Genomic DNA, 24,571 nt, shown 5'->3' with positions numbered 1-24,571 from the left:
GCATCACTTAGGGCAGTATTTCACAGGAACTCCTGACACATCTCTTGATGTAGTATATGCATGTGATAGGTACGGGTCAGCACCTTATCAAATGGTTAGCAGAATGGATCCGCAAACACACTATGGTTAGCTTTACAGATTCTTATGTGTTTGTTATAGAGGTTCCTCAATGATCTCGGATGTTTGAGATGTTCAAGGGATGCATGTTTTTACCACGTGCATGTTTTTACAACGCATGCCTTTACCAGGCATTTAAGGTACGTTGGGAGGTGTGGGGGGTCCCCACCCTACAAATACATTGTTTTTATATACATAAACAATGCGTGGTAATGGCATACATTGTAAAAAGCATAAACGTTGTAAAGAAACGTGGGGGGAAAATGCGTAGTTAAGGCATGCAATGTGGTTCCCTGCATTGTTTCGCCGTACAATCCGACAACACTGAGAGAGAGCAGAAATGAGGCATATGTTAGTAAATAAAGCACATTTCTGCCCTCTGCATTTGACGAAGCGCAGCACAGTATGTTGTCAGCTTCAACTCTTAATAAATCTCGCCCTAAGCGTTTAGAAATCGCACTGATAGCTACTGACATAATGCACAACAGAAGGCAGGGACTGACATATTCATTCATTTGAATGCAACACAGCTGTGTTGCAGGCTGAATTAGGCAGGTGGAATCAACAAACAGAGCTTTTGCAGAGAATCATCCCAGCCAACCACTTCTTCACCCAGAACCGGGTGCAACAAGTACGAGTGCGCTATCAGGTGTACAACAATACTAGGGAGCAAAGGAAAGACTATGCCGATATCCTGGCATCAAGACACAGAATGGTTACTGAAAGGTCTATGTAGTCAGATATGTGAGGGAAATAGAGATCATGACTTCAGGATTTACAAATTGCAGCTAAACACAGGCCTGCATGTGGTGGGCTGAGACTGCTTTCTGGTCATTGTTGTCATTAGTCTAATAAGTGTTAATTAGATAATTCTTGGGTATCTCCACTGATGTTCCTGAAGAGATATACCAATCTACCTTCTGCCAATGAGTGTTTTAATGAGATCCGAGAATCGCTCTGTAGTATCCTGCAGGACGCGTCATGCAGCACTCCCTCCCTATGGGCAGTCCTACCACTGCCCCCCACACCCATCCAACAAAGGTGTCACAGGTCGGATGACCGTGTTACTAAATGGGCCCGGATGCATTGTGCTCATTGTTCACTTATGCACCCATGTAGGGGAATATCATGCACTTGTGTGTGTTTTTTTAATGCTGCTAACTTTTTACACAAATGCATGCACTTGTGGGTGTGGGCGTTGTCTGGACTACACAACCTGAACCATTTTTGGTTCAGTTATGCACCCAACAGCACTAGTTTCTGTATTGTTACTTTACTTAGCATGTGGACCTAGGAAACACTACTCTACACACTCTTACAGCCAGTTAGACACTGTAGGAAGAAAACTGTAGGAAGAAAACATAACCACTCTCACACCTGCTCAATTCACACATGAGTAAACCCACTCCTAAATTAAGCTAAGGGGTTAGAAAGTATGTGAGGTGAGTACTTTTATTCAGTACTATTACCCCCAACTTCAGTACTGAAGGGAATAGTAATATTTGCCAGCAGACAAAAGGTGCACACATATATTAGGTAGACTTGCCTTTCTGTGACAGTGTTTAAAAGATACCTGTGGCAAATGCCACAAGGGTACAGATGTTCTCATTATATTGCTAGCCATGCACCTAGGGGCCCCAAGACTATTACTTGGGCGAGAGTCTGACAGGAAGAGTGCAAACAAGTGACGTCTTTTGAAAGGTGAATGGTAGTAAATGTACCCACCTTCGAAAAAGAAAATTGCACACAGTCAGATGTGAGCAAGCCTCTCAATTTTTCCTGAAGATCTGCTCTTGAGTACTTCTCCATTCCAGGGTGCCTGGCTGGCCTGCGTAAGCAAGGACTACTGTTGCCAGAAAGAAACCTGAGACAGTCACACGGGCTTGTGGATCAGCATTTGGACAGGCAGGCCTTCATCGGTAAGAGGTGCCAGCAGAACAAATGCTACAAGAACAACTGCCTCTTAAGGTTGCACAAGTAACAAGTGAAGGTTATTTATTTATTTACATAGGCCAGATGTTGGTAGGTAAATACCGGTCGGTAACGTCCGAAAATCAGTGAATTTCCCGGTACCGACCGGTATTTAGCCCTTCCTAATGTAGGAGGCTGTAAATAAGGTTTCAGTAAAATACTGATTCTTTATTTTAAGGAATCAGTAAATTACCGAATCCTTAAAACCTATGTAGGTAGCACTTAAGTGAGTGCATTTTTGCTTTAAGGATTCGTTATTTACCACCAACTACAAGTTGGTGGTAAATACCGAATACCTTTAAAAAGCAATTATTTGCTTTATTCAAAGTGGCATGTGTATGTGCGCCACATGTGCACACATGCACGATTCATGGGTGCAACAGGGTGTCAATGTGACACCCTGCCACTCTTGAATATGCTCCCGCTATTACCAATTCGGTAATACTGAATCGGTAATAGTGAATGGCTTCCCATTCATTTCTATGGGCCTCCAGGCCCATAGGAATGAATGGGAAGGTATTCCTTATTACCGAATCGGTGTTACCGATTCGGTAATAAGGAATATTACAGAATCAGTCAATTTTACCTATTTTTTCCAACATCATATTTACCGATTCCTAAATACCGAATCGGTAAAATTCGGTATTTAAGAATCGGTAAATTGAGATTACCTACATCGGGCCCATAGTTTTTTAAAGTGTGAAGATGACCCAAGGGCATCTGAGTGCTGTACAGAGAGAAACTCCAATCCCTTTAAAACATAGATAACAACCCGTAAGATATAAACAAAGGAAAAACGAACTACTACATTGAGTGAGGAGAGAACAACTCGTGTATCTAGAGCGGTTGTATATAGCGTAATGGCATCCTCTATCCGAACATTCCGAAGTTGGGGGTAATTTTACAGAATTTTGAGAGTTCGCTTGAAACCATTATTTTCCTTAGCTCTATAAGGGACAGCAGTGCACTCAAATGGCAACATGAGGCTCTTCTATTATGCATATTCCTTAGTTAAACTTATGGGATTTCAGCAGTCTCTGAATGAAACGCCACATCCTATAATTCCATGTGGGCTTAACTAGTGTTACTGACTCTCAACAACATTAGAGGGCAGCTTGAAATAAGGGTCTAAATGGTCTAATTTCAAATATTGTATGTGGCACAACATGCAAGTGGAATTAGTCTTACACACATTTTTACATTTATGCAGACTTGGTTTTGTTTCCATCTTTATTGGCTTGGTGCTGCTTTCACTTGTTTGGGATTCACAGTTTCATGTGGTGTTAGACATAGGGGACATGCTTCACAAAGGTGAACTAACACTTTTGTATAATTTTACGATTGTTTGAGATTCACAAAAGTATTTCACAGGGAGTATCTTTACGACTCGGAGGATCCGCACATAAAAAGATACGCTAGTCATATCTTTTTATGTGCGGAGACTCTGCAGTCATAAAGATACTACTAGTAAAATACCTTTGTGAATAGCAAACAGTTGTAAACTTACACAAACAGTGTAAGTTTACCTTTGTGAATCAGGCTCTAAATCTCCTTGGAATATACAACTGCAATACGAAAATGGTCATACTAGCAAACAAAGAGGTGCATCTTGATTAGCATGGTCTATCAAAGATTAGGATTGGCAGCACAAATCAAAACACAAAAAAACCAACATTTGGTTTGGGGTAAACTAGCAATAGCTATAGTTTGAGGCATGATTTCAGTTGACATGCTTTGGCATACCTGTCGTATCCTCTTCACCTGTCCATCTATTGAGTAGTCATCTAAACACGAGCGCGTCGTGCCTTCATGACCAGGCATGTCAACACAGACTACGTGCATGTTCTTTGGCAGAAACTGTGGAAACAAATAACAACCCTTTAAAACAACAGCACGGAAGGCATGTTTCTGCTTACATAAAAGAAGGGAAAAAAACACAAGTTATTTGCTCTTTTTAAGCCAACCTTGCAGACATCAGTACCTGTCTACTGGCAACAGACCTAATGTATCCAATATAGAGGCAGAGTTGGCTTTGAGTCCACAGTTTGCTCATGATTGGTTGGGTTTCTGGTCTATCTCAGTTCACTGGTCCTAATGTGATGGATTTCCGCTTGATTCTTGTGATTATCCTGCCCAAGGAGCATTTTGATCTCACTGTGTTTTAATTAGACAAGATATATCCTTGCACTTCTGATGCCAGGACCTTGCATTACAGGGCATGAGGGGTTATGTTCTCTTCGTCTCTCTCTCCTTGATCTCCCTACTCCCCTCTCCCCCACTCCCACTGTTATTTTTAAAAAATTGGCTCCAGAGGCTTGTTCATGATTCATTGCTGCAACAGACAACATCATGGTGTAGATACTAGCTTGAGGATGCCCCTGTCACAATTACCCAAAATACCCAGATTTTCAGATCCCTCAATGAGTGAGTTAATCATCAGATTCCAATCTCAACCAACCAAAGTTCTGGTCTTGTTGAATTGTGTGAGCAATCTTGAGATCCTAGAAAATATGTCTGACTTGCCACCACTGGGTCACAGAATGAACTCATAATCAATTCTGTGCTCTCTGTGTCAATTTAGCTAAATTCATATTGTTCTTCAATGCCAGTCTGTGTTAAAGGACTCGGTCCTGACAGTGACTTAAGGAGGAAAATGGATATATTTATTGTATTGGGGGGAGTCACTAAAAGCAAGAATAGAGAGAGGTGAGGCAACTACCTATTTATTCTCACTATGAATTAAACAATCAATTCATCCATCAGTCGATTTCTATAGAGCAGCGAATCACTCAAGAGGGTATCCAGGCGCGTGTAGGGCCTGTAGGGCTGTACGGCCCAAGTGGCTCAGTTGAACAGCCAGGTCTGGAGTGATATTTGGAACTCTAAAAGAGAGGAGGAGGTCCATAGCTGCAGGGACGGAGAAGGGAAGGAGCTTCCTCTGCTTCTGCTTCGTTGGATGAGGGGGGTGTGGGAGAGCAAGAGGGACGCACTCCGTAGCTGCCTGAATAGTTGGTGGTAGATCAGGCAGTAGTTGACGTAGGTGGGTCCTTGGTTGTGTAGTGCCTTGTATGTATGAATCATCAGCTTGGCTTAAATTGGCATCTCTTCTGGATTGGGAGCCAGTGGAGTTTCTGAGGTAAGGGGTCATGTGGGTTCGTCAGGGGAGGTTGAGAATGAGTCTGGCTGCGGCTTTTGCTTGGTTTGATGTCTCTGTAGGATATGTGTGTTGATCCCTGCATAGAGAGCATTGCCGTAGTCTATTTAGCTGGTGATTAGGGCCTGTGTGATGGTGCATCTTATGTCCTTGGGGTGCCAGTTGAAGATTTTTTGGAACATGCGCAGGGTGAGGAAGCAGGTGGAGGAGGCTGCGTTGATCTGGTACTTCATGGTCAGCATGCTGTCCAGGATGATGCCGAGGTCTCTGGCATGGTCAGTTGGTATGGGTTATGGTCCTAGTTCCGAGGGCCACCAGGAGTCGCTCCAGGAACTGGTGTTGTTGTCGAAGATCAAAACTTCTGTTTTGTTCTGTTTCTTCTGTGCAATATCACCATTGGATCAAAGCGCGGAGCTGGCTTGCTTTCGCAGATGGACAGGATTCTTTGGGGTGCACTTGATACTAACGGTACAATGCCATCACCAAGCAGGTCAGACAGTGTAGCAGTGATGCAGCCCTTATGTTGTTTAGTGTCGGCCTGGCAGTTCCAAAGGGTGGTTTAAAGTAAACAGAACATTGTGTTACAAAATTCTAAAAAATGCAGCCACGTCTATGTGGCCAAGCTAAGCCTTGCTCAGGTAATTTTTTTTGTAGACGTAAGAATCTTTAGTAAAGCTCTCAGTAACGCTTATGGAAGAGGCTGGGAGAAGGAACCTCAATGCAGTCTAGTTGTTCAGCTAAATATGACTAAGGACTCCATACAACCTGGAGAGTCACATTCAAGCTTCATCTAGACCAGTAGATATGTATAATATTCACAGTGGACCTTTCAGAATTCTGTGGGTTTCATACATAATTAGAATAATTGTAGAGGTTGCAAAAGCCTTCAGAACATTTCCAGTTTCTCTTTTTTACTGGGCAAAATGCCCAGCTAACTAAGCAGTTTTACAGATGAGCATTAGGCGAACACTTGCTCATGTTCACATTATCATCACCATACCAAAATGGCAAACAACCCTCAAAAGAAGCCTACCGGCAAAATGCTGGGCCAGAATGTACTAATGATTTTAAGCCGCAGTCTGTATGTAAAAATGTGACTGAATGATATTCTGAAAAAAATAATGGAAATTAAAAGTATGTGACTGGAATTAAAGCAGGCAAAAAACTTACACTGACATATTTTCTAATGAGGTAATTTAGATAATCTTGAAATTGGAAAGGTTTATGTATTGAACTTTTAAATAAAAATGAATGCCGCAAAACACAAATATTTACTAAATGTATCAGTAGATGTATTTAAAACTTGGAAGTGAAGGTGGAGTGATAATGTCACTACTTTGATTTGTACATAATAAGCTGTACAGTGAAAATCCCTAACAACCTGTATAGCAGTGCCACCCTTTCCATTCATCTCTGTTCCAGTTTAGGGGCTCAAATGGACTCACATTGTAAACTAAACTAGTGTCTTTGGAGACACCCTCCTGCTGTCCCCAGAGTGTAGAGAATCTGAATTGATCTACCAGCACCAGTTGCACGTTGGGGTGCTGCCTAGACATCCTGTTTCCAGGGCTTTGCTGATGGCAACAGCGCTATAGTTTTTGGGGTGCAAAGTTGCATCCAAGGGAGACGAATACTAGACTACCCACGCAAAACAATTTCTAAGGCTTGCAGCAGAAAGGCTGTTGGGTTTATTATTTGTAGTGTGTTTCTAAGGTTCGAGAACTTTATGAGCATAACTTTTTTTGCAAATAACAGCAATCAGAACTTGCGCACACAATAAATGCTTAGCCAACACTACTGGTGCACCAGTTGTTAGCAGCCAATAATGCACATTTACTTTGCCTAGAGCGTCGGCTGCAAGAGTAAGGATGGATGCTACCAACTGCCTTCTTTGTTTCGAGGACTTCTGGAGGAAACACAAGATTTCTCACTACAGCGTCCTCCTGGAAGGTGTACCTGGTCATCTACATATAATGATCATCCATTGCATGAGCGGAGATGCCATTTACGGACTCTCCCCGATGAGGGAAGAGTGTGACCTAGTCTCATTGTCGGACTCTAAGGTTGTGGACGATGCTCTGACTACCAGTGGTCATTGCCAAACTGCCTAAACTTGAATATGCAAGCTGGAGATGTCCTCCAGTTTACTGAGCACCCAGTAGACTTGGGCCTACATGGTCTGAACTGCAATTGGTGCTTCTAAAACGTAAAGCTTAGTGCGACCTCTGCTGCAGGTCTGCTGGCCTACCCTGTTGCTGGCTTTGCCTGCAGATAAGCCACTAACCACCCCAAGGAGGTCAGAGATGTGGACAGGGTTCCTTGAAGACTTCTCTACTTCACGAGGGCCTAAAGGAGGATTGCCAAGAACCCTATAACTACAAGTGTAGGAGAGCTGAGTGTTGACTGGCAATCATCACCTTTTCCTGTTGTCTTTTCTTTGCTGACCCTGCAACGGTTCTGTTGTTACAGCAGCTGGTTGTAAGAAGTTGTTAGTGTCAGTCAGTAAGAAAACTTTATTTGGTTAATTACAACCTTAAAAGTATACCCTATACATAAAATTACTGTTAAAACTTGAACAAGATCATATTAAAAACATGGCATTTGTACTTCCCGTAAAATAGTACATTCCTTCGTACTAAATACAAAAATACCCCTAGGGGTAATTAAGTCAGGTAATTTCCATCAGCATCAAATCAATTCCAAAGGATCCAAATCACAACGTTAACCTTTACATGTACAGGCTCATCCTCCCCCCATGAGCGCCGCCTAAGGTATTTACTCTGAACACTTTAGAAACAACTTGACTTTACACAAAAATTTCCCCATAGCACAAGCAATATCTTGATACCTCATTTCAGCTATAAGGCTAGCAGCTTGCATCCTATTTCTGATCCTGTATTTTTTAAAAATCGGACATAAAATTTCTTTTCGTAAATCTAAAAACATCATACAATCTAGTAAAATGTGTACAATATCGCAGTGGGTACCCAACCCGCAAGTACAGGTTCCATTATTATTCAACATAAAATTTTTGGCTTCCTTGTTCCCATAGCAGGGGTTTATCCCCATTCGCACTTTTAGGACCTCACGTCTTAGGCGGTAGCTGGGCAATCTGTCTAAATAGGGGTACTGTTGGTTAAGTTCCCAGGCCAGGGTCATATATGACACCGAAACTTTCTGCGAGAGATACTCTCTATCATATGTGCGGGACGTCTCGGCTCCCAATGACCTCAATTCCTTCCTAGCTATATGTGGATGACTCAGTTCCGGGCATAGTTTTAAACCCAACACACCATAGGCTTCACTTAGTGCGGCTCTTGTTTCTTTCGCCCAGGTCAGTTCGCTAGCGACAATTTCACTTTTACACCACTGTGAAATTTTTAAGTGCTCTCCAGACCCTAGGCGCTGCCAAAAGCGGATTAGTGCCATACAGGCAGTTACTGCCCAGGAGGTAATTCCCAGCTCCAGTCTTGCAGCATGTACCATAGAAGATTTAGGCAAAGAGAACAGGTTTTTTAAAATATTTCCCTCCTCTTTATCCCACCCTTTTTTCCCACTTAAATAGAGCACTTCTGCCCCGTACAGGAATTGGGGGGGGACCATTGCTAGGTAGGCTTTTATGACCGGCCTATCTGAATTTTCCCCGTACACACTATTAAATCTTTTTAGCCCCTTCACAGAGGCAGATGCCCTCATTTTGAGAGCCTCCAGATGGGTATACCATTTAAGGTCACTCTTAAACCAGATTCCCAGGTATCTGTATTCGTTCACCCTTTCGAGTGGCTTTGTATCCAGGTACCACAGGAAGCTAGTTTTATTCCTACCGAAACATACAATTTTAGTTTTATCCATGTTCACTGTTAACTTTTTATTCCGGCAGTATTCATTGAACATGTTTAATTTCCTCTGGAGGCCTATCTGTGTCAGGTCCATAATCACTAAATCGTCCGCGTATAGTAGGCACGAAACATGATTTCGTCCCAATTTTGGACTCGCCCCTTTAACCTCACTTAGTTTTGCTGGTAGGTCGGCCAAAAACAGAGAAAAAAGCAGTGGGGCGAGTACGCAAACCTGCCTCAAGCCATTTCCAATCTGGATCTTCCCAGACAATCCACCCTCCTCGTCCAAGATTATCTGGGCCCAGTTTTCTGTGAGTAAGGCTTTTATAATGGCCAAAAGGTCTCCGTGTAGATTATATCCTTCCAAGGTTGCCCATAACTGCTCCCTACCCACAAGATCGAAAGCCGCGCGGAAGTCCACAAAACAGCAGAATAAATTACCCCTCTGTTCTATCGACTTCCGCGCGATGGCCCAGAGAGCAAAGCAGTGGTCCACCGTCGAATGCCCTTCTTTGAACCCACCCTGTTCTGGGGGTACTAACTGGTTATCCTCTGCCCAATCCTTTAGCAGGCCTAGGATTACCTTGGAGAATACCTTTTCCCCAATATCGAGGAGATTTATTAGGCGGTAATTTTTTGGGGAATTTACATCACCTTTTTTATGAACCGGTCTAATGATTGCCCCTTTCCAACTTTCTGGCATGATACCAGTCTTTAATATCCCCTGAAACATATTTGAAAAAAACTCAGCCCACCATTCTGAGTTAGTTTTTATGATAATTGCTGGTAAATTGTCTGGTCCGGCCGCTCGGGTTAGGTTTAAGCCAGCTATTACATTCCTAATATTTCCTGAGGTGAAATGCACTAGTATGTCATCCCTCACTTCTGGCCAGCTTGATGAGATTATTTCCCCTTTGCTCGGCCACATACCATATATTTCCCCTAGGTAGGCTACCCACTTGGCCTCTGGGACGGAGCACAGCATGGATCCCGCCACCTCACCCGTGCATTCCTTAATCAGCTTCCAGAATCCTTTAACATTTTTTTCTTCAATAGTCTCGAGTAAGCTCATCCAACATTTTTCCTTAAATAACCTTTTTTTATCTCTAATGGTCGTCTTATATTTTAATCTTAGGTTTTTTAGTTCTGATGATGAAATATCATAATTATTACCCCTAAGGCCTCTTTCGTGTTTCCTGATAGCAGCCTTTAAATACCGACATTCATCATCGAACCAAGGGTTATTAGTTGGGGGAGCCCTAACTCTGCTTTTTTTCTCATACTTTCCCTGTTTGATTTTTATCCTAAGGCATTCCACCATTTGACTTATTGTATCCTCATACCAGGATAAAGCCTCCCCTGGTAGGGGGTTTTCTAACCCAACTAATAATTGGAGAGCTCTCAGTTTCTTTAGAAATTCCTCACTAATCCGGGTTGTAAGCCGCTTTGGGTAATCCACGTCAATTTGTAGCACCCTCTGTCTCGGCGGGTCCCTGTTTATACGTAATTCCATCAGCAGTGGGAAATGGTCACTACCCTCCACCCCAAGTACTTCAAAGTGGTTTATTAAGTAGAAGCACCAAGCCTGAATAAATACATAATCTATGGGGCACAACTGCTTCCCTATCTTAAAAGTACGTTTAGCGGGTCGATCCGTTTCTTTCCTTCCGTTAGCACAGATCAGGCCCATAGCTCCCAACAGCTGCCCAAGCTTTACATCTTGGGTAGAGCTATCACTGTAAGAGAAATTTGCAAATTCTATGTTATAGGCTCTTAGGACGTCACTCTGCCATGAGTCAATTTTATGGGGGTTTAATCTATGATTGAAATCGCCCAATATTACGAGCACATCTTTAGGATATATGTCATACAATCCTTCCAAATCCTTCTTTAGGCAATCCAGCTCCACGTTATATTCTTTTAATTTCCCTTTCTGTATGTACACATTGATTATGCATAGCCCTCCCCCACCTGCAAAACTGTTTGATATCAATACCCTGCTGCCTAATGCCCAATTACATTTAAGTTGGAGTGATTGTATGTCTTTTGCTATCCTTGTTGACACAAGGGTCATCAGGCCGCCTGATGGCCTACCTACATGATTCTTTTTTGCAGGCCTTACATGATGTGCAAAGCCTTCGGTAGCTGGGGTTTCGTCGCACAGCCAAGTCTCCTGGAAACATGCAATGTCAGACTTCCCAAGGATATTTTTAAAACCTTCTTCTAACACTATTCTTTTGTATCCATTTACGTTCCAGGACACAATAGATAGGTTGTGCGACGACCCAGTTTCCTAGTCATTGCTGCTCAGGTACCCCTCTTCCTCATGGCCCATATATGCCAGTTCTCTGTATCTATTTCCCATCAGAAGATCATCATCCTCCCAGTCTAAATTTTTTGGGATTATCGTAATTTCAAGGGCATCCTTAGTACCCCGGCCAGATGTAATCATTTTTATTTGTCGTTCTCCTAGCCCCGCATGGTTCCTGAGGAATGTTTTCCCTTGATTCCCCAACATCACCTCTTCTCTTTTCAATATTCTAATCCCTTCCTTTATCATCTCAGCCTCTGCTTTTTCCATAGCAACTTTTATTAGTGCTAAGTGAAGGAGGACCTTTGTTACTTCATCCCCTCTGATGTTACTCAGGAACCCTACTTCTTTGAGATCATCTGTGCTAACATATTTTAAACTAGGGCATTTGGCAAATAATACAAGCAGCTGGGACCGATTTAGGGGCTTTAGTTTCTTTGCTCTTTTCCCCCCCTTTTCCTGCCCTATGGGTTCTACAAATAACCATGTGTCCAACATCCTAGATTGCTGTAGGGATTGGGATCTTTCATCAGCCCTTCCTTTCCTATTTACTTCTTCTCTATCGATAGCCCTGCAGCTAAAGTCAGGTGATTGGTTGCTGTATCCTACACATATAGGCGTCTCAATCCCACTTTCTGATTTTCCATTCACCATTCCTCTGGGGTGGTTCCTCCAAGGGGCCTTGGTATTCTTTACCTTACTTCTTCCTGGATCCTTTTTAGAGCCCTCAGAGCTATGGGCTCTTTCTCTGTTGTCTGCAAAGGATAACTTTTTTGTTTCTAATCGCACTAACTTCTCTCGAATCCTTGGGTCTGGGGATGTCCCCTTCCCAGCCTCCTGAACCTCTTCCGGGTGGTAAGTACATGGAGCCTTTTTACCCTTTTGCCGTTTCAGTGTTTTTTGTTTTATAGACCTCCTTTTCCCATATCTCTTTATAATCATCGGGCAACGGGAGATATATACTGTTGGTTCCTCTTCTTTGGGTCTGCTCCCCCTTATCACTTCCTCCTCCCTTCCCGCTTCATCCTCCTTTACCACTTCCTCCTCTCCTACCCCATCATCCTCCCCATCCTCTTCCAAATCCTCCTGACTTTCCACTGCTCTTACTAAAGTGGGCATTAAGGCTTTAATCTGGGTTAGTTCCCCTTCTATATTCTTGAAATGATTACTATGCGTTTTTAGAATTTCATTATTTAACACTGAAACCTCTAGAATGCCCTGTAAGGTTTTCTGGAGCATTAGCATCACCTCGAGCATAGATAAACTGGATGATCCTGTCACCTCCAGACTATGTGCGGTAATGCCTAGCAAGTCAGTACGAGCAGCATAGAGGTTTTCTCCTATTATATCAACGTGTGGGCTGTAATTCTTCTGGGCCGAACCCCCCTCACCCGAGATAGTGCTCTGTCTCTCCTTTCCTTCTCCCTCCACATCTAGTTCTTTTTCCTGAATTATTAACGACTGAAATAACCGTGGGGAAGATGACAAGCGGGGTTCCAGCGGTATTTCAGCAATGTCGAAATCAGTCTGATCTAGGGATTCCACCCTTTTAGCTGCCTGGTCCTCAGTAGGAAGCAGCGAGTCAACCACATTTGGCTCCTTTTCTGGCGTTTCCTTCGCTTTAAAGTGTTTACCTAGGAAGTCCTTGATAGATTTTGAGACTGCCGATCCGCCTAATACGCCTGCTTTCTTTGGGGACTCCCCCACCTTCTTTGAGCTTTGTCCTGGCAGGGGGGTAGACCCTCTCGCTGGCGTTTTACTGACGACGGAAATTGCCTCGTCCCTACTAGTCTTTTCCAAACTTCTTGATATTTCAGTCAGGTCCTCTGCCCCAGAGCTTTTATTTCCTGTTTTCTTGGGGTTTTTTGGAATCTTGCGTGGCTTATTTTTTCCCAAAGCCATCCCTTTCAACCTCCTTTACTCCTTTTTTCCGGGGTACAACGACTTTTCGGGAGTTGTCCTTCTTTAACTTCCTTTTCTATTCCCCAGGGCTTCTGGTGCACAGCCACCCCCTTTCCTAATACCCTCAGTGTAGCTCCTCTTAACGTTTCTTAGGGTGGGGAAGATTTCACTTACCTCTGTTCTGTGGGCCCACGCTCTCACCTCCACCACTGCACCACTGCACCGCAATTTCCTATAGGTACTGTCTCTTAGCCTATAAACACGGCCACACAAGGATACACAAGGGTATACCGCTTTGGCCGTGCCGTAGAAGTGGCTATCCTCGATGCCTTCACTTGGTTAGACTTTTAAAGGGCCCGCGGCCCAGGGCCGCTTCAGCTGCGGGCTGCCGGCCGGCTTAAGAATGCTAAATCCACCTGCCCCCAGCCTCGTAATATACAGCTCGCGGGGGGAGTGCCGGCCACCAAGTTCACCATGTGCGGCTCGCCCCATGTGCGGCTCACCCGCCCGTTCCCGCCCGTTCCGCTCCCGCTATTGCATCCGCACTTCTTGCCGTTTTCAATTCCCGGTGCGGTTCCTTCAGGCTCCGAGGTTCAGCGTTTGCGTCTGCGTTTTCACCTCATTCACCTCGTTCTTCCTGTTAGACGATCGCCTCCTCTGGCGTTATGGAATCCGGAAGTCCGTACACAGGATGGAGAGCAGTGGGAGGTTCCTCGAGAGCAGGGATCAGCGAGTAGCCACACAGAACAGAGAGCAGTCCGCACAAGTTGTTAGTGTGTGTGGGCCTGCATCCATTCTGTGGTCAAACATAGGCCTTAGCTCATCATGGTCGAGGTTGGCTGCCTCTGAGTGAGCATCCAGGGAACAGGAGACTCCAGAGCTCCTAGATAACGAGTCCCCTTTGCACGACCAATATTATTAACTCTACCTTTCAATGAGCAATTCTCCCTTTGCAGGTTACCAGGTGCTTAACTTTTTATTTTTCCTGTTTTTCTTTGATCTGATTTTTATGAGGTATTCACGACCACCTGGGCTGCAATCAGTCTGCATAACCAACCTGTAGCAGACAAACTCCATTTTAGTGGAAGGATTGTAAATCTTCTATTTTGTCAAATAAATATCTTGGTCAGCTAGTCATCACAAGAAGTGTACTGTTTGCAAATACTGCTTTAACTTACTAATAGCTTTGTAACTGCATTACTGTGAGATTGTGTTTTTCACTGCATCAATATGCCATTGTTTGTCAATAGCAGGTCGCAAATACTTTTACAGCTAAACTGTGTTACATTGTTGTCTTTTGTATTATTCATTTTCTACCATTTACCATTTGTACTGTAAATATATATATTATATATTCTTGACGTGTTACTTTAGTGCATTGTATGCACAACTCTGCCTGTACACTGACATCTTTGAAACTATGACAATTGTGTTGTGTGTGTTATAGGCAACTTACACCTTCTCCTTTGTGTTTGGTGTTGGCTGCTCATCCACAAATGAAAAGAGAGCTTCAAGGCAGCTTAGTCAGGCTACCTGTCCTTTCCAGATGCAGTACCCAGGTTTGGTGTGTGTGAACCCCTAACATTATCACCTTTTGAGTTCCTAGTGTTGCCTGAACTTGCAGGCATCAGAGAAAAAGCCAGTCTAACGCCAAATTCATAATAAGTCAGAAGCGCTGCCATATTGTTTTAAGCAATGCAGTCAATGTGATCTTGGCTGGCCAACGAAGTGACCAGTTGGAGGGTTAAAATACCAACATGAAGAGAGTGTAAGAGGGTCAAAAACAGACCGAGACCTATATTGGGAAAGATGCTGCACTCATATTGAAAATATATCCAATGGTCCCTTGCAACACGTGGATTTCTTTCCAAACCCTTGCATTTTGTCCTCTGATCTGGACAAATCACTTAATCTCCCCGGGCCCATGGACAGTGCCTGGATACCCTCAAGAGTGATCAGCCGCGCTATATAAATCCACAAATCAAACAATAAATACTAAATTACTAATTTAAATTTACACCTTTGCTAACTTTAAAGTAATTGGGCAGGAAGAAAATTGATAAACAAAAATTGTATGCATGAAGTGTGATTGGAAGTGTTTCAACCTGTTTTATTAGCTAATCCGATCATTAACACAAAATGGAACATAATAGCACCAGAAATTGCTGACAGGTGAGAACGAGCTTTTGCCTCATGTAATGCCTCTATGCAGGAACCCACCTTAACTACAGCCAACCACATGTCTTTGTGTGCAGAGAAGCCGTGCAGCATCAGAACTGAAGGCTTGGGACCAGGCTTTCCTCGATATGAGTAACAAAATTGATAGTTCCCATAGTTAGAGAGTCGCACTTGCATACCCAGGGCTCTTCGCCAGTACCTGCAAAAAAACAAAAAAAACAAATTAGGAGAAATATTACATGAATTCCTTTGTGGAGAAAAAGACTATGGTAATAGTGTGTCTTTAGAACATGTTGTGACTTGAATTGTTACTTTGCATCCTTTCCCTTAATTACCTGCTCCTGCTGCTCAGCCAGTATGAATATGATGTATGTGGAATGCTGGAGTGCGTGATGAGGTAATGGAATGTTGGAGCGCCTGGTGTGGTTGAGAGAGAGACAGTTGGAGTGTGTGGGAGAGCAGCAAGTATGCAGTTCCTGGTGGTGCTACTTATTTCCATGTGATTGTCCTATAACTAAGCTTAATACACCTTCTTCTATAACCTACTCTATGGCTTCCTCGACTTTCTTCCCTTACAACAGAAAACAGTTACAATCACCTCTACATCTGTGGTATACAAAATCCACAATCAAATGTGCAGTGTGGATTTCATGCATGCATTTATGAAAGCACAGTGAATCTTTAGTAAAAGGACAAATATTTTTGGGGATTGAACACTAGGATGGGATAGCTCAATTTCTCTTACTAGCGTCCGCCTCAAAAAGTACAGACTGGGATGAGGCATTCTAGAACATGGATTTATTTTTGAAATCTGTGTTTCATGATAATGCCACCTAAATATTGTATTTCCCAATTGTTCTTTTATTCTTATTTCGTATCTGGTCATTTCTATGTGGCTGTCTTGCATGACTCAAACTGACTGACATTTGATAATGTTGTCCATTCGAATGATCAATGGTATATTTTAAAAGAAATACTTCGGGCATTGGCCTTGATTTGAAGACAGCGTTAGAGACCTATGTTTGATTTGGCTATGGTGGCTCTCTGTTCAGACTGGCAAGGTGTTAACACGTCTAATAACTCATTTATTTTAACCTGACCATGGAACTAACTAGGAAAAAGTGGGGGTAGATTAGAAAACAATACCAATGGTACCTGAGCCACACAGGAGACTATCATTGTATTAGTTGTGACATTTACGGTACTATTGTATGGGCTGGTACTAGGATGCGAAAAATGTCAACTCAAATTAATTTGCCATCTCCCTTTCAAATTAATTAATCCACATGCAGTGTGTGCTCCTGTTTAAGAACATTTTAACTATTCATATTACAACGGAGCGTACACATATGCTGTCCATGCACAAGGCTCATAGGAATGACCCATCTTGCTAAAGCCAGGTACAGAAGCACTTTGAAAGAGATAAAAGGAAGAAAGATTACAAACTCTGCAACTGATACAAAATTATTTGATTTTATCCCTTCTAAACAATGTATAATGTACACAGATAAGAATTTGAGTCCGACGCATTACCAAGTTGATGCCCTGACTCTAATGGTAGTTCACAATTTGAAGAGCAATATGTTCTGACTTTGATACAAGGTCAATTATTTTAAAAGTTTTATTTTGAAACTAGAGAGTCACAAAAAGGATTGTGGATCAAAAATAATTTTGAATAGCTTATGTTACGTAAATGCAGCTTGGAGTTAGAGGTCACGTTAAAACAAAACTCTTGTTATGTTTGGACACACAGATAGTGAATCTGGACAAATATATACATACATTAACTTAGATGTCAGGCTAGTCCCATCCTACTACCAGACGGTGTTTCCTAAAGATGATCTTTCATCTTGTCTGCATCATGGGCACTAGTTTCTATGCTCCGAGGTACATTCAGAAGCTTTCATAAATATGTTTGAAACCAGATCCAGTTCACATTCTGTTTTGGGGTGTGCTTCTCACCTGCTATTACAGTGTGGCACTAGCATGCCTTCCCTGAGAGCTGGGGAGGATCTTCAGTGAATCTATTTATACTTTGAACCATGTGCTATCACGTAAAGAACGCTTGCGCTCCTTTGCATGTTTTCCTGCCTTTTTCAGAAACAAGATCCATTCCACATTCCACTACGGAGTTTGAGTATAGCAAACTTGTGTAAAGAAAAGCCTCTTTTTGCATGATCAACCCCAACGTTTTGGACTGATGCTGCTGGTTTTTCGACTCTGAGAGTGCACGGACGCCTGATAAACAGACCTCAGAGCCAGTACTCTGACCCTTTAAGGGTATGCTTGGCTTGACTCAAATGGTATACTTTTAATTACTTATAAGTCCCTAGTGTATGGTACTGGGTTACCCTGGGCCTGTAAGGTAAAGTGTACCATTAGGGCTGCAGCACTTATTATGCCAACTTGGATGTGACAACGTCTCCCAGCCTGCCACTGCAGACTGGCAGAGCAATTTTAAACTGCTAATTGGGCCTTGTCATTTAATCTAATGCCAAGGTCCAAACCTCCCTTTTTAATATATATGTCACCCTTTAGGCAGGCCAATGGGGTCCTAAATCAGGACTAAAAAGTAGAACATATATTTTTATACATCCCAACAGTAAAAACTCCTAATTGTAACTTTTACTAGGGAAAAGCTAGTAGTCCCATATGCAAGTACAGGGTTACACAATGACAACTCAGCTGTGCCAACTCCTGAATGGGACCACTAAAGTTGGTACTTCAAGGTATCAAAATAATCATTATATTAAACTCGACTTGAACCCAGTCAAATTAAATGTAACTTTTAAGAATTTCAACTTTAGGAAAATTGCCGCTATGTTGCCCAAGTTTAATAGGGCCATTCACAGACGCCGGCCACAAGACCGCTTTCTGCCCTCCTGGGAAAAAATGTGAAGGACTTCCAGGAGCTGGAACAATAGAGGCATGTCGTTGGAAGAGGTGTTACACCTCCTTGGAAGGAAGCTACACAGGGTGTGATCCACAACGACGACCTTCAAAGGGCAAGCCCTCAGGGAGCCACACCACTAGGGTGGGCTACCAGAGCTGCACACACCCAGAGAGGGGTCCTGCCATCCTGGGAGTGGGCAGTATAGTATAGTGTACTCTGGGATAGCTAGATGTGACACATTGCAGGTAATTGTAATCATCAGGCAGGGAGGTCCTAGTAGCCATTGGCTAGTAACCTCTGCATTCCTTGAGGGTACTTTCTGGGCATAAATATGGACCCCAGGCACCCACAAATCAGTACACATCTGTAATGGTGAGAGAACCAAAGAAGGACTACCTTGCTGTTATCTGGGCCTGGCAAGACAGCCTGCACCAACCGCAGAACTGCACCTGCTGATCCTTGGGCTTGCAAAGAGAGAACTGTGCTTGTGGTGCCTGGCTCATGGAAAAGTCACTCCTGAGCCCCAGACAGAAGATGTGACCTCTAAGAGTCAGTTGACTGAGTGACTTCTTATTAGAGCATCAGGGCCACAAAAGCTGAAGAGCCTATTCTGCCTAGTCAGTTAAGCAAACAAAAGGAGATGATGGACAGAGAACTGAAACTCACCCCCTGTCAGAGATCTCGGTTGAATCCATCACCCTTCTTTAGCTCACGTTGCCACCCCAGTTCAGACCCAGCTATTTGCACATCAGTCTTGACCCTGTTCCTCATGGGAACAGTCCACCTTGAACTGCCAGGCCAGGTCTTCCCTGGACCAGAAACAAGCATCTTGGGACTGGTTTCGGGGTAACTCCCCTCATCAGCCAGGCTAGCTTGAATTTAGTGGCAAAGTGAGCAAGGGATCACCACTGAGCGCGATCCCTTGCCAGGGACACCAAGTCCAGACACCAGTCTGCTATAACCAGGAGAGATGCCGGGGGGAAGTTTGGTTGGTTAAGACAGACACTAACTAGCCTTCATAAAAGGGAATCTCTGGTTTCGCCGTGACCGAAGACCAGTAGTCCAGTGGCAACTGGACATTTGCTGGACCAAAGAGGACTTTGAGGGACAATGACCCCTGTGGTCAAAGTCACTCCATCTGGACCGAGGACAAAGAAGTAGCAACTAACAGCATCTTATGTATCCTGTATCTCTTGCATCAGGACCACTCAGTTAAAGCCTATGGAAGTTCGTTTTCAGAGCCCTCAACTGGACTTGAGTCTGTTTTGGTGACAAGGTATCTGCCTTAAAACTCCCTACTGGCCCCCTTGACCTTTCCCATGCCGGAGTTGGTCGCCCAAAGCCGGACAGAGTAGCTGAAAACAACTCTTTAAATGTTTCGTAAAGTTTGCACACTTTGGGGAAACCAATGCTTGTTGGAAATTTGCAATGCCTTTTGATTTACCTAAAAATCTATATCTCCAGAACCCTCCAGTCGTTATGTTAGCTGTGGCATCTAAAAATTCATAAAAATAAGACCTATTTTCATAAATTAGTGACAGATTTCTTTCGTGTTTTGTGACTTTATTACGTTGTTTTAGTGCTTCTAAATGCTTTACACATGTTCCTTTATTTAAGCCTGACTGTTCAAAGCTACAGCCACTCAGGGTTGAGCTAAGGTTTAACAGACGAACCTGACTGGACCCAAGTCGGTATCATGATGACACAGATAGGTCGCACAACCACACCTTATAATACACCACTTTCCTCATAATGTGTTATTTCTTGAAATCTAAACTCTTTAAGCCACTAAACTGGAGGAGGGATTTTAACGGCTCTCACCCATCCTATACTGCGGATGACTCACAATTTATTTTATAGCAGTCAGGCCCATTATCTGTATTTCTGAGTTGAGAAGGTACAAAAGTGGGAATTATTTGTTCAAAATTCTTTCTACCAACTGCTGCTTCAATGAGCACCTACTTTGTTCTGCAGTTTCCTGCACAATGAACTGGTCTTTGAGAACCCGAGGAATCCCACAGCATGATTCACAAAGGAGAAACAGTTTCACAGGGACAGTCTTCCATTTCCGAATCCCTGACCATACAAACCTACAGAAACAACAAGGCACTAGTCGTTCCAGTGCCATTCGGTACATTTTCAAGTTCCTTGTTCTAGTTTTCATGCAACAACAAAGCATCAAATGTTCCAGTGCCTTTTGGAAACATTTTTGAATTGCTGTTTCGTGTACCAACAAGTACAGCCTGATCTTGATCCTGAATTACTTTTCATGATTTCTGTAGCCCAGGTCTTGATTTGTTGCTTGATTGTTTCCCTTACTCAGTGTCATCTCTAGGGTACACAAAGCTAGTACTTGTGTAGTTCTCAATCTCTGCATTCTGCTCTTGAGTTTTGTCTATCCTTTTTTCTGATACTTCTTTCCACTCTCCTTTACTGTTCATTTTGATACCAGGCCACTGTCTGATGAAGCCCATATACCTTTACAGTGTGATCAATATTCCACCTAAATAAGGCAAACTTTCACTTTTTTGTCCAATTCATTTGGAGTAATACCTGGCTCAGCATTGTTGCAAATTGTGCTCCCCATTTACACTGTGTACAACATTATCTAGACAAGAGCAAATTATGACCTTGCTTTGTTACACCCTTTACTCATGAGCAAATTATGACCTTGCTTTGTTACACCCTTTACTCATGAGCAAATTATGACCTTGCTTTGTTACACCCTTTACTCTGACCAGACCTGGTTACCTAATGCCCTTGCTTGTTTCCTGCTCGCCCCTTGTATCTCTACATGCACACAGCTTTGTTGACCTCCAGTTCCTTCACACGAGCAAACTTGTTTGTACCTTGTTCTGTTGTTGTGTTGAGTATTACCTTCTGGATCGCCTCTCTCTGTCTTCGCTTACATCACAGTCAAATCAAAGGGCTCAAACACATTTAAAATCACATTCAATAAAGACTTAAATGTTGATGTCTCTTGCACGCTCTCTAATGTCAAATATCAACTGTAAAGTGTCCAGCATGCATGCACTGCTGTTCTAAAAAATGTTGAGTATAATAGCAGTATTCTTACCAGTAATAGATTCTGATTAATACTGAAGGCCACAGGTAAAAAGATGCGATGAAGGCTAAAATTGGAACAGCTAGAGTGCCCCCAGCTACCAAAAACATGTTCATCATGTCAAGGTCCATCGCCCTTTAGGTTTAATAACACCTGTGTTGAGGGAAAAAGTACAAATATTCAGAACACTGATACATTGTATGTGGTGAAAGCTACCTAGCCCACAACAGAGAATCAATAGCTATTTAAAAAAAATCACTTCAGAGATAAACCATAACAAGGTCAGAAGACTGAAATCAGTTTAGGGCTGATGTCACACACATTTAACTGTGGAAACTCAATAACATTTGTGAATATTGTAGGCATTATAACTGGATGAGCAATTTTATTGATACTTAGTTCTTGTTTACAATCAACAAAAGTCTACTCCTTTTCTGGAACAGGTTTCCGACTAGAAGTACTAGCTTTAAAATACAGAACAGAGCAGGTTTCATGTTTCTGTTATCTTTTGATAATGATAATGCTATTTATAAAGCACACAAATACCAAAATGGTGTCTCGGCGCTGAGGACAAACACGTAACCTGCAATGCGCCCATCACTGAAACAACCAAGTTTTCAAATTTTTTCTAAAACTCAAAAGGGAGCTGGCATTCCTAATCTCAAGTGGAAGAGAGTTCCACAGTTTGGATGTACTGTACTGAAAGCTCCGCCCGCCCCAGTGCAAGGTCCGAATTCTAGGCACCACCAGCAGTTTTGCCCCCGTTGAACGGAGCTGTCTAGCTGGCTGATACCACACAAAGAGATTCTGAAGAAAAGCTGGACCTTTCTGCATCAGAGCTTTGTAGGCCACACAAAGAGCCTTAAATTTGATTCGTTGCGACACTGGAAGCCAGTGCAACTTCCGAATCTCCTCTGAAACAGACTTATACCGAGGCAGATTCAGCAATAGACGAGCCGCCGAATTTTGCATCACCTGGAGTTTCTTCAGACCCTGCTTTTGGGCATTAAGATAAAGCCCATTGCAGTAATCCAATTTTGACTCAATAGGGAGCAACCACCGTTTTCTGCGTATGGGCAACATATCATAACATAACATAACATGTGTATTTTTAAAGCGCACATTCACCCAGGGTTATCTTGGCGCTGAATTACAGTGTAAATGTTAACATTCTAAATAGTGATCTTTTCAGTTTGTCACGAGCACAATTCTGGGGCAGCTGAAAGCATCAACAAAATGTTAACAGCCATGTTGCATTTGTTCCAGAAACAATAAATGCAATATCTATCATTCTGCTGTATAACTCATATTTATTAACTAGATCTATTCGACGCAAAGCAATATTGAATTTCACACATTCCTTTCATCTCGATATAATTTTAAGATCCATGCATTCAGCGTTAGTGCTTCCAAGAATCGACTGACCTATACTAGGTCTATCACTGGGCTTTTTCCTGGGAAGTCCATATCTATCTATCTTTCTAAAGTCACAGGGCCGCTACAGGAGCCTCTGACATACTGCAGCAGGCACAGTAGGGCCGTAAGAAAAGAGGCATAGAAAGGAGGGAAGTGAACTAGAGGTGATTGAAGGAAAGCGGAAGGAAAAGGAGAGAGAGAGAAAATGGAGAGAGCTCAGAGAAGGGAAGAGGAAGGAACGTTAAACCATAGAAAGAGAATGAAGATATAGAAAAAGAAAAAGCAGATGAGAGGAGCGAGAGAGAAAGAAAGAAAGAGGTTGGCGGGCTGGTCTGAACATATTTGATAGGGATTTTTGTAGTTCCCAGTCTGGAGAAGATTAGCAAGTAAGATTATTCCAAATGAACAGGAAACATGTACAACTGGCTGGACCCTATATATGGTGAAGATTTATTTATTTTATTTTAGGTATTTATAGAGCGCGTAGTCACCCAAGAGTATCCCAGCGCTAAACCTCAAGTTCCTGAAGGCTGAAGGTAGGGGATGTCGAAGATTCAAGGGAAGAGAAGGGTTTTGAGAGACTTCCTGAATCGCAGGAGGTTAGGTTCTGATCTGAGACTCAAGGGGAGCGCGTTCCATTTTTTCGCTGTATTGACTGAGAAGCAATTGCCATACTTAATTTTTGAGTAAAGCATGAATAATATAGCCCGAAGTGTATCACTGGAGTAAAAGATCAATGCCAAACTAAGACTGTAAATCAATTTACACCACCAACATGAGTAAAGCATGACATCAGGCCTAACGTTGCACCTATTCACTGCTGTGAGAAAAGCTGCTGCAAGCTCATGTAAAAGGAAAACATTTTGTATTTGTTTGAAAGCCTACTTTTAAAATAAGCTAGGTCGGCTAAAAGTGCTGCCTCGATGCTTGCTAGACCAAGGTGCACAATCTGCAAAAGTGCCACCCACCTAATATTTCAATTGGTATGTCCTTCCAGTGACCCACTACAAAAAAACTCTCTTTCGCTGCAGACGCTCTTTCCTATTGTAAAAGCCTCTAGAGAAAAAAAAAGTCATAATATTCATAAGTAGTTTAACAACCTACCATCAGAAAGTATCTGCTCACTGATGCAAATTTTATCAAAAATCTAACTCAGCGGGGAACACAGAATTATGTTATATATGCTCAAACCATTTTTTTTTCAAAACAAATAGTATTAATTTTCCAAGGTACAGGATGGACAATGCCCAAAGCATACATTGTAAATACAGTTCGATGTAGAAAGTACCATGTTTTTGGAAACCTCATCAAATTGGCCTGCCATACAGCTGACCTAACAACAGAAATGTGGCACAGACCATCACAAAATTCCCTCAAACGCAAATGACTAGGTGTATATGTATTGATGGCAGAGTTACTCGTCTTAGATATGTTAGTAAGTAGGACATACTGCCCGGCGAATTTATGGAGGGTCGGTTTGTGGCAGAGGGGGTAGATGAATACCCCGATATGACACACAGCCGGACCAAATCTTCCTGCGATTCTGTGAGCAGCCCTTTGCCTGGTAGACTGCAATCTTGGCCCCCATACATCTGTCCATGGCTTTCTTCCACCCAACCACCCTTGGTCAGACATAATTTTAGTAATACTTGCTTTTATCTGCTTGAAAGTCTGGACAGTATTTGATTCATTACGTCTCCAGTGGCAGTAGATATCTAGTTAATGA

At 42.7% G+C, this 24,571-nt stretch overlaps 1 protein-coding gene across 2 annotated transcripts in view; it reads right to left on the bottom strand.

Annotated features, from left to right (window-relative positions):
• ABHD6 (abhydrolase domain containing 6, acylglycerol lipase) overlaps positions 1-24,571 on the bottom strand; it is a 123,502-nt gene that overhangs the window by 59,513 nt on the left and 39,418 nt on the right. For both annotated transcript variants that reach the window (XM_086939050.1, XM_086939051.1), the window contains 3 exons: positions 21,442-21,582; positions 15,515-15,671; positions 3,832-3,945 (listed from right to left, as the gene is read on the bottom strand). In XM_086939050.1, coding sequence (XP_086795176.1) covers positions 3,832-3,945; positions 15,515-15,671; positions 21,442-21,560 — 390 coding nt within the window. In that variant the 5' untranslated portion in view covers positions 21,561-21,582. The remainder of the gene's footprint in view (positions 1-3,831; positions 3,946-15,514; positions 15,672-21,441; positions 21,583-24,571) is intronic.

This window comes from Lissotriton vulgaris, chromosome 9 (assembly GCF_964263255.1).
Source record: "Lissotriton vulgaris chromosome 9, aLisVul1.2, whole genome shotgun sequence".
Classification (NCBI taxonomy): Eukaryota; Metazoa; Chordata; class Amphibia; order Caudata; family Salamandridae; genus Lissotriton; species Lissotriton vulgaris.
This window is presented reverse-complemented; position numbering and strand designations above follow the sequence as displayed.